Source organism: Sander vitreus, chromosome 15, assembly GCF_031162955.1.
Source record: "Sander vitreus isolate 19-12246 chromosome 15, sanVit1, whole genome shotgun sequence".
NCBI classification, from domain to species: Eukaryota; Metazoa; Chordata; class Actinopteri; order Perciformes; family Percidae; genus Sander; species Sander vitreus.
In genome coordinates, this window is record NC_135869.1 from 27,923,165 (window position 1) to 27,933,927 (window position 10,763).

At 41.2% G+C, this 10,763-nt stretch overlaps 1 protein-coding gene across 2 annotated transcripts; it reads left to right on the forward strand.

The window, feature by feature from the left end:
• The first annotated feature begins 1,193 nt into the window (after positions 1-1,193).
• LOC144530097 (uncharacterized) lies at positions 1,194-10,330 on the forward strand. Of its 2 annotated transcripts, none has more exons than XM_078269512.1 (6): positions 1,194-1,593; positions 2,402-2,686; positions 3,328-3,497; positions 6,848-6,988; positions 8,672-8,837; positions 10,000-10,330. In XM_078269512.1, the coding sequence occupies exons 1-6, from the start codon at positions 1,500-1,502 to the stop codon at positions 10,206-10,208; spliced, it is 1,065 nt and encodes a 354-aa protein (XP_078125638.1). In that variant the 5' UTR covers positions 1,194-1,499; the 3' UTR covers positions 10,209-10,330. The 2 variants fall into 2 exon arrangements, with proteins under 2 accessions (XP_078125638.1, XP_078125639.1); XM_078269513.1 differs by having other exon boundaries at positions 1,510-1,593; positions 2,366-2,686.
• Positions 10,331-10,763: the final 433 nt, after the last annotated feature.

Genomic DNA, 10,763 nt, shown 5'->3' on the forward strand with positions numbered 1-10,763 from the left:
GCACTGATCCCCACTGAGAGCTGTATCTAGTATGTTGGTGTCCACTGTGTAACGGTTGATTGGAAGAGCTCAGACACTTGTTTGCAAGTTGTGTTGTTTGAAGGCAACATGTTCTTTTGTTGCATATTTTAGGCAGTTAGAGCCTTTAGCAAACACCATGTGTCATTTAGACCATGAGGGCCACTGTTACAGCCTGGGTGTTAACTGTTCTGAAAAATGTGGAGTTTGAAATGACTGCTGCATCAAAGCAATCAAGAAAAACTGTAATATGCCTGTTTATATGTGTTGTTTTTTTTTGCTTCACTCTTCATTAGCTGCTGCTAATGCTATGTTTTGGTAAATGTGTTCAGGGGGCGATGCCTCATATGTTGTTAGGAAGGATAAGGAGGAACTTTGCGAATTGTATTGACAAACCACATGCAGCATGATGACTCAGTCTCTTTAACACGTTTGCCGTGGTCAAACTTTACACACTGTTCTTAAATGATCAATGTGCAATCAGCCCTTTTCATGTATTCCTTAAATAGTACAGATATTGTAATACTCATGTACAGTAAATATTCTAATTTCAATTCCTTATGTTTTTAGCACATAATTATGAATATGTAAATGATATATTACTTATCATGGCTTGCAAATTATTTGCCAGATAACTACTAATACCTTTGTAATTATCAGTCATTTATAACAATGATTTGTTAATGGTTAGTTTATCATTAATTACGAGCTTATAAATTACTTATAAATGGTCATTATTGTAAAGTCTTACCTTGAAATCTTACTCCAGATCTTCCTTCTTTCCAAGCTGTCACTTTAAATAAAATATCTTCTCAACTTCTAACACAAAGGTTACTCAGACTATAGTTCAACTCTTGAGATAAAGTTGGTAAAGAAAGACCAAATCTAAGCTCTATCCAATCACATAAGGAACTGTGTGGGATGACTGGGTACCACACACACACACACACACACACACCACAGTGTAATGTGTAATTGCCACTTCACTAGTAAAAGGTCCACATGTTCACATGAGAACGATGAGATATTCAAACTTTCCAAAGGATGCTTGATGTGTTTATGAGTCAACCCACTTGAACAGTCATTAAAGTGGTAAATACAACACTTTTCTTAATCTGTATTGGTCTTACAGTAAATAAGGTTTCATCTTGACTTTTGGTCTCACCACCATTTTATTCACAATAGGTCCCAAACCTGAAGTGTACAGCTGACTAAACCTTCAGCGAATACAGAGCAACATCTGTTTTTATAGACTTCGCTTGTCAGAATAAGGGTAGCAAAAGCGGTAACACCCCCAAAATGGATTAAAACAAGGATATTTTGAGATATTCGTTTTTAAATAATGTTTTTTTTTTATTATTATCTTGTAATTTCAATTAATTTGGGGGCATTTTTTTCTGCCCCTCCAATGCCTAAAGACCCACAATCCTCAGCAGTGTTTCAAAATCAAATAAAATCTCTTTGTGTCATATCATCAGTTGATGGGTGTGAGGAAGCAAGAAGAGAAAAAGAGGACGCTGCCAGCAAACGAGGACACACAAGAAACACACAACATTCAGCTGTGCAATATCAGAGGTAAGTTGGAATCTTATTGTTATAATATCAATATATTTATACGAATGTATTCATTTTTTAGACATTTTCTTATGCACCTACAACATGGAAAATGCTATCTACCGACACACTTTCAACTTCTTTGCAACTTCAAGGCTGTGACTTGTGAAGGATATTATTTATAGATTTACATGAGCAGGTTACTACATTTTTTTATCTTTATTACAGAGGCTCATATAATATCTTGGTGGATATTTACTGGCAAAAAAAAAAAGTTGGGGAAAATTACTAGTCTGCTGCGTACTTCTCTTGAGTTGTATTTTTTTAGTTTTTCTTTCAGGCTTTCCTTTTTCTTGTTTACCATATGATGTGATATAAAAATCAACCAATGCAGTTTTGAGATATTATTTGCCACATATCTCATGATAAATTAATACATTTGCAAACTGCAAATACACTTTATTTATATGTTTAATTTAGGTAATGTGGAAAGATAATATTCCCAATTTTAAAATCATTCTGCTGTTCTAAATGTCTATAAAAGGGTACATGTCGCTAAAATGGAAGTATAAAAAGTGAACCATATAGTGTCAGTTTAGAAGTCGTCAGACAACACCACAGCCGGGTTATCCTTCAGTGAAAACCCTGAAACTTTTGTGCAGGTGGCGGGCTATATTTGCAAAGAAAACCTCAAGCTTTGGCATTGTAACTGAACATGTACCAGCAGGTGTGCGGCATCTAAAGGCTCTAAAAGTGACATGAAATAGCTGATTCCTGCGGGTTTATTCTGCAGGATTTTTTTAACCTCGTCTCCCATCAACTCCCTCAGTCAGCCCTCAGTCTGCCATGCCGCGATCGTTCCTCGTCAAGAGTAAAAGGACTCATGTACTCGCCTCATCTAAGGACTTCTATGGACGACATTCCCAGCCCCAAACAGACGCCCACCAGCCTGCGCAGCATGCGATGGGACAGGACAGGAGGTGTCCGGAAGATGTTGTGCAGCCTTTGTACCCCATGTTAGGGGTCAAAGAGAGTCTTGCTGAAGCCTGCTCACCGTGGGACGGGATGGCAGTCCAGTCTCACTCTGCCCCCACAGATGAGGTTTGGCCTGCAGGTACCCAACACTTTCTTTAGCAGGGATTTTTTACGAAATTGTTGTCACTCTGAAATGAGTATAAGACTACAGTTTGTATACAGTATGTGTTCTTTGAATGCCATGTGAGAGTGTTGTTGATCTCAGTCATAACTGAGCAGAGATTGGGACTCGAGTTTGAGACTCTGACTCAAGTTTGACAATTAAGTGGCACACATTGTGACTTCAGACTCGACTCGGGATGCAGAACTCCTGAACAATCTATTTTTAGGAAACGTCTGATGAGCTGAACGTTATTCCACTCACTGCGTAAGTTACAACCTAGCTATGTAACGTATTTGCTGCGCGTGGCCACACGTGAGACAAGACAACAAACATGTCGACCACACCAGCAGTTGCTATGTCATTCTTCAAAAGCTTTGGCTTTAGAGACTTGAGACTTGGACTCTAGCTCAGAGACTTGAGACTTGATTTGGACTCTAGCTCAGAGACTTGAGCATCTCTGTAATTGAGACATTAGTTTAGAAAAAAGCCTCAACATACAGGATTAATCTTTGTACACTCAATGCCAGAAAATGCTAACCAAAGACCCTAAAAATGCTCAACCATTCTCTGTAAACTAAAGACATTCCCATCATTATTTTTTCATAATCTAACAAAAGCCCCTGTGGAGAACAGAGACGCTCCTCTTCCATTCTCGCCTTGGACGGCAGACAGACACCAGGCATCTGAAAGAGAGAGACAGCTGGAGCGACTGGTCTTCATATTAGTCAACCACACGTCGCACACCGACCTCAAATCCCCTGTCAGCGAGTGCCCGCTCTGTGAAAAGGTAGGAAGCCTATGCATTGTGAGAATTATCAAAAGTCCTTTCTATCTCTTCTGTTATAATAAAAGAGGAAACCCGAGCGAATAACGCTAAAAGTAACTGCCATGACACAGAGGCTGTCAGAGTGTGACACAGCAGAGTGGTTCAGGCTGTAAAACACAATGTGTAAGAGCAGTCTGTGCTGGTTTATAGGAGTAGGATGTTGCAAACAAAGCTCATTTTATAAAGATAACTGGTCTGCACACTTCTGCCAGAGGAATGCACAGAGAAAACTATGGAGCAGAAATACAGCAAATATTATTAATGCCCTATTTTTACTCACATTTGCACTCTTGAAGAACAGTTGTTTAACCCTTTTGTTGTCTTCCCGTCAACCATGCAACTTATTACCACTAGTTTTAGTTCCTTATTTTTGGAATTTATAAATAAACCTCATTTATATGAAATTATACCTAATGTTTGAGTTAAAACAATCTAAAATTATGAATTACTTCAACAAATAGTTATGATTTAGTGGATAATCACACACTGTCAGTTTAGTCAGGATAATGTTTAGAAACCATGTCTTTGTTTTTTCAAATGCTATCAAAATTAAATAAAACACCCAAAAGTCAATGAAAGAAGTGAACTGATCCTACATTTTTATCTGCAAAGAGCGTTGTATGGAACCATCTGTGTCATTTTTGGGCAACTTGGTTTAAAGAAACCCAAATTTCTGACGTAGAAACTTTGAAAATGGGTCATATTTCCCCCGAGGACAACAGGAGGGTTAAAAAAAAGTCTCTAAACCAAATTGAAACATTTGTGATCGTTGTGTCGATCATGCGGGTAGTTTTACATGCAGCAGTTGAACTGTTTTGGCTTCATGCACCAATGAGCAACTCTCATAGGACTGAACGGGGCCCTGCCTCCAAACCTGTATCCAGTTCTCTTCATCCTTGATCCCAGCATAGTAATCACTGAGTTTCAGGGAGAGGGCGTTAGATTTTTAAGTGGCATGTGGCACGTGCCAGTGGCATGTACTTCCGGTACTTCCGTATGCAAATTGTGATTGCGTGTGAATTGACGCCGTAGTGAGTAGTATTAAAGGGCGAAAATCCACATAGGGAGATTGGTCGGAGTGGAAGATGGGTCAAAACACAGGACTTTCACCCAGGAGAGTGTGACCTTGTGTGTGAAGTTTACTTTCTACGTTTGTTCTTTTCCTAAACCCAACCCAACCCCATTCTTCTTTTCCCAAACCCAACCCAACCCCATTCTTCTTTTCCCAAACCCAACCCAACCTCATTCTTCTTTTCCTAAACCCAACCCAACCTTGTTCTTCTTTTCCTAAACCCAACCCAACCCCGTTCTTCTTTTCCTAAACCCAACCCCATTCTTCTTTTCCTAAACCCAACCCTGTTCTTCTTTTCCTAAACCCAACCCAACCCAACCCCATTCTTCTTTTCCTAAACCCAACCCCATTCTTCTTTTCCTAAGGCAAGGCAGCTTTATTTGTAGAGCACATTTCAGCAACAGGGCAATTCAAAGTGCTTTACATGAAAACAGATTAAAAAATTTAAAACAGATAAAATAAGAGACAACAAAAGTCCTTTCCTGGACTCAGTGATCCATTTTTTGGAAAGCCAATTCTTTTTGACCAATATGACTGATATCTCCAGCAGTCCGGTCCATATTTTCTAACCATCTCACCCACTTTGGATCCAGATGCGTCGCACGGCTTTGAGGTTTCATTCCCCATAGTTACAGAAGCTTTTCTTGAGTATACTCTTATCTTTTTCAATGTGGTCGTCACCGCAAAGCTTAGTTCTTTTCTTCAGCAAACCTTGTAAAACCCGGTACAGCCCTGCAGACAAAAATCTCTTAATAGCCAAGAACGTATTCTCAAACTATTTTATTTCTTCTGCAGTCTGTCTCTAAATAGTCAAGAACTCGCTCAGAGTGTTGATAGACTATTATTTATTTTTTTCTATTTAGGCCTTCTGCCTAAATTAGTTAGTTACTTAGACTAACTTTTTGACCAGCCCAACGTCTGTCTCTTCTGGCACTCTATTTCCATGCCTGCATCAGAGAAACAATCAGAGATATGTCCGTTTCTGCAAGAGAATGTCACTACCAATATGGCAGACATGTCATGCAATCCGGTCCATATTTTCTAACCATCTCACCCACTATGGGTCCAGATGCTTCGCATGGCTTTGAGGTTTCATTCCCCATAATTACAGAAGCTTTTCCTTAAACCCAACCCAACCCCGTTCTTCTTTTCCTAAACCCAACCCAACTCTGTTCTTCTTTTCCTAAACCCAACAGCATTCTTCTTTTCCTAAACCCAACCCCGTTCTTCTTTTCCTAAACCCAACCCAACTCTGTTCTTCTTTTCCTAAACCCAACCCAACCTTGTTCTTCTTTTCCTAAACCCAACCCAACTCTGTTCTTCTTTTCCTAAACCCAACCCAACCCCGTTCTTCTTTTCCTAAACCCAACCCAGTTCTTCTTTTCCTAAACCCAACCCCGTTCTTCTTTTCCTAAACCCAACCCAACCCCGTTCTTCTTTTCCTAAACCCAACCCAACCCCGTTCTTCTTTTCCTAAACCCAACCCAACCCCGTTCTTCTTTTCCTAAACCCAACCCAACCCTGTTCTTCTTTTCCTAAACCCAACCCAACCCCGTTCTTCTTTTCCTAAACCCAACCCAACCCCGTTCTTCTTTTCCTGAGCGCAACCCACGTGTGACGTAACACGTAGCCTCGCGATAACACGTAGCTTCGTGATAACATGCCACTTGGCTTTAGGAAAGTGGCACATGCCAGGACATGCCACTTCCGGATGCCACATGCCACTTAAAAATCTAACTGCTACTGGTTTCAGGAGTGCTGGCTGGGGCGGGGTACCGATACCGGTTCCTAAACGATAGTTTTTTCAATAACAATTTTTTTAAATGAGAAAGACATTACGGCACAAATCTTTGTTTTTATTTTCCAGCTCCTACTGCGTGAGTCATCTCTGTGTAATGTAGTTTTTCCTGTGTGTCTCTACGACGTGTAACGTTAGACAGCCAATCAGCAGCATTATTAGATCTTGGTAGAAGCGTGCTGCATGCTTATTGGCTCACTGACCCTGATGAGATTTACCTTAGGTATTGAAGAACCTCCTTAGGTATTGAAATTGGGTATTAAATGACGAGGCATTAGTAGATACTCCATACTTTAGAGGCAAATTGGTCGGTGCCTAAAAAGTATTGAATTCGGTACCCAGCCTTAGTGTTGGTGCTGGCTTCACATTTGAAGTACCAACTTGACAGTGGTATCATTCTTCTCGTATTTTTTTCCCTGATCTCTCTGTCTACCTCTTCAGTCTCTTTCAGAAGTGTTAATATCAGGAGGTGGCCTGCAGGCTTATCTTCACAACACCCGCTCTGTCCCGTTGACCAGATCCCCCACTGCCAGCAACGTACCGTTTGGCTTCAGGGCGATAGGCAGCTACGGTACAGCTAAGGTACAGTACACAGTGAGAATCTTTACATGAGAAAAAGTTTGATCAATTTCAGAACATAAACATGACCCATCACAGGCCCGTAGACGGGGCAGGGGGGTGGGGTTGGGTGGCTCGAACAACCCCCCCAAAGGTCCATAATTTAAAGGTCCTATGTCATGCTGCTTTTTGGATGCTTTTATATAGACCTTAGTGGTCCCCTAATACTGTATCTGAAGTCTCTTTATATAGACCTTAGTGGTCCCCTAATACTGTATCTGAAGTCTCTTTATATAGACCTTAGTGGTCCCCTAATACTGTATCTGAAGTCTCTTTATATAGACCTTAGTGGTCCCCTAATACTGTATCTGAAGTCTCTTTTATATAGACCTTAGTGGTCCCCCTAATACTGTATCTGAAGTCTCTTTTATATAGACCTTAGTGGTCCCCTAATACTGTATCTGAAGTCTCTTTTATATAGACCTTAGTGGTCCCCTAATACTGTATCTGAAGTCTCTTTTACATAGACCTTAGTGGTCCCCTAATGCTGTATCTGAAGTCTCTTTTATATAGACCTTAGTGGTCCCCTAATACTGTATCTGAAGTCTCTTTTATATAGGCCTTAGTGGTCCCCTAATACTGTATCTGAAGTCTCTTTTATATAGACCTTAGTGGTCCCCTAATACTGTATCTGAAGTCTCTTTTATATAGGCCTTAGTGGTCCCCTAATACTGTATCTGAAGTCTCTTTTATATAGACCTTAGTGGTCCCCTACTGAATTACAGCCACTAGAGCCAGTCCCACAATGAGCTTTCCTTAGGATGGGCCATTTCTGTGTCTGTAGCTTTAAATGCTATTGAGGAGGAGAGAGGGGGGGGGCAAGGTGGAGGGTGGGGGTGTGGCCTTGACCAACTGCCATGCTTCGCTTGTTAAGGCAGAGCAGGATACCCAGGGCTCGGTTTACACCTATCACCATTTCTAGCCACTGGGGGACCATAGGCAGGCTGGGGGAACTCATATTAATGTTAAAAAACCTCCATAAAGTGACATTTTCATGCCATGGGACCTTTTTTTGTGCGGTCTTTAAACTTGTGAACTATCGTGTGTGTGTGTGTGTGTGTGTGTGTGTGTGTGTGTGTGTGTGTGTGTGTGTGTGTGTGTGTGGTCTGAAAAAGGTGGTACATGATCTTGGTAAGCAATATGACAACTGTGTAGTAAATATTTCCGGTGCATCAAAAAGTGTGTTCAAATTTGTGCATATAACATCACCAAAACGAAGTATCTGAACCTCATAATTGAATACTAAATGAGGGAAAAACTGAAAAAAGGTCCACTTTTTGAAGAAAGAACCTCCCCTTCCAGTAGGCTGGCTACGAGCCTGCACCGTGATTGAATATTGTTCTTTTTTTAAATGCGTTTTTCTTTCCTCTGTTTCTTTACACCTAACTTTTCTCTTTGTTTGTTTACTTCTTTCTTCTGTCCCATTTTCATTTCATAGACTAAATGTTTGTTTTTTTTCTCTTCATGTTATGTATTGTTGAATAATTGTAAGGAACCCAACATGCAAGGCCCCCAGAGCGTTTTCTGGGTTCCCTTTGCATGTCCTTTTTTATTTAATGTCTCTTAAATATATCGTCATGACTTGTGAAGGAAACATTGGTTTGTCCTCATGTCTGTGTCCGAGTGAACCTGTGTTTGTGTGTCCAGGACCGTAGCTTTGGCTGCAAGGTGTGTGGAAAGGTGTTCAAGCGCTCGTCCACCCTGTCCACACACCTCCTCATCCACTCAGACACGCGGCCTTACCCCTGCCAGTACTGCGGGAAAAGGTTCCACCAGAAGTCAGACATGAAGAAACACACCTTCATACACACAGGTGAGTGAACACAAAGGTACGAGAGTCAGACTGGGTAACTTCACATGAATCTATCATTAATCGATTAATCAGTTTAAAGGTGCTCTAAGCGATGTCATGCATTTTTTAGGCTACAACATTTTTTGTCACATACAGCAAACATCTCCTCACTATCTGCTAGCTGCCTGTCCCCTGAACACACTGTAAAAAACATCTCCTCACTATCTGCTAGCTGCCTGTCCCCTGAACACACTGTAAAAAACATCTCCTCACTATCTGCTAGCTGCCTGTCCCCTGAACACACTGTAAAAAACATCTCCTCACTATCTGCTAGCTGCCTGTCCCCTGAACACACTGTAAAAAACATCTCCTCACTATCTGCTAGCTGCCTGACCCCTGAACACACTGTAAAAAACATCTCCTCACTATCTGCTAGCTGCCTGTCCCCTGAACACACTGTAAAAAACACGGTCTCTGTAGACAGCCCAGGCTCCACAAACAGCAACAAAAACAAACTGAGCCAACCTGCCAGAATTTCCTCCACAGCTCTGTGGAGGAAGGTCTGGCTAGTCCACACAGCATTCCTGGATGGGAGTAAAACATGCTCTGGTTTATTGGCATTTCTTTAAACCAATCACAATCGTCGTGGGCGGGGCTAAGCTCCGGACGGAGCCACAGTGCCTCTGCTAAATAGTCTCAGGAAGGAACTTATTTTGGTGGAACATGTGTACGTTTAATAGTAGTTTTAGTCGTGCAACAGAAAACTCAGATTGGACAGATAGTCTAGCTAGCTGTCTGGATTTACCCTGCAGAGATCTGAGGAGCAGTTAACCATAGTCCTCACACATCCACCGGAGGTTAGAACGCCAACACAGAGAAACAGGAGGGTAAAGGACATCGGCGAAAAGACATGCATCCGGTGGATTTCCTGCAGCACTGGAGCAATCCCGGAAGTGGAACGTCAAGGATATAGACAAATGAAAAATGAAATAAATGTCAGACTGACTGACTGACATGTGATGTGCATTCTTCTTAGAAAACAATTAGTGTTCAGAAATGTCTCTCAACACAAATGGGACAACGCGTATCGTCCCGGCCCTAACCCTAACTGAATGCAACGTAAAACCATACTGTGAAATGCTCTAACACCCACCTGTGAAACATTGTCTACTTCCTCCCTCAGGTGAGAAACCACACGTGTGCAAGGTGTGCGGTAAAGGATTCAGCCAAAGCTCCAACCTCATCACCCACAGCCGAAAGCACAGCAGCTACCGGCCGTTCAGCTGCCCTCACTGCAAGCACAGCTTCCAGCGCAGGGTTGACCTACAGCGCCACCAGCAGATGCAGTGCAGCTATGACGACATGTACACAGTCCATGAAGCAATGAAGTGATGGCATTTTTGTAAATAATGTTCAATCATTCATACTTGTAAAAGTCAGAAGAATATGCATATAATGACGTCTCTGATACTTAGAAGTGCAACGTAAATATCAATAAAACTTAATTGATTGTGTATGAATGTTATTTTATCTCCTTGGTTTGTGTTGTAGATCACTTATTGCCAATTAGGGATACTAGTAGCCTGACTAACAAAATCAGATTTGATTAAAAGAATATACATATTAGCAGTCAAATATAACACCTAAACATTACATGTTGCAATGATGCAAGTGTGTGAAAACTAGCTTGCAAGCAGGCACAGAAGTTTAGCTAAATGTAAGGAATAAATGAAAAAAAAAGTTGAGCTAGTTAGCTAATGGTTGGTTAGCTAAAGGTGTCACTACCTGATGTGAGTAGAGTACAGATGTGAGTTGTGCATGCTCAGATTTAAACGGTTTACAGCTTAACGCCGAGGGATCCGGATCCGGCTGCATTGTGAAATCCATAAAATAATAAACTTTTCTCATTACAAACAATAACAGAAGATGGAAATCATTTCAAAAACG

Coding starts and splice junctions, on each gene's coding strand:
- LOC144530097 (XM_078269512.1), top strand. CDS start 1,500: ATGGGTGTGAGGAAGCAAGAAGAGAAAAAGAGGACGCTGCCAGCAAAC. Junction 6,989..8,671: donor GCAGCTACGGTACAGCTAAG/GTACAGTACACA, acceptor TTGTGTGTCCAG/GACCGTAGCTTTGGCTGCAA. Junction 8,838..9,999: donor ACACACCTTCATACACACAG/GTGAGTGAACAC, acceptor TTCCTCCCTCAG/GTGAGAAACCACACGTGTGC.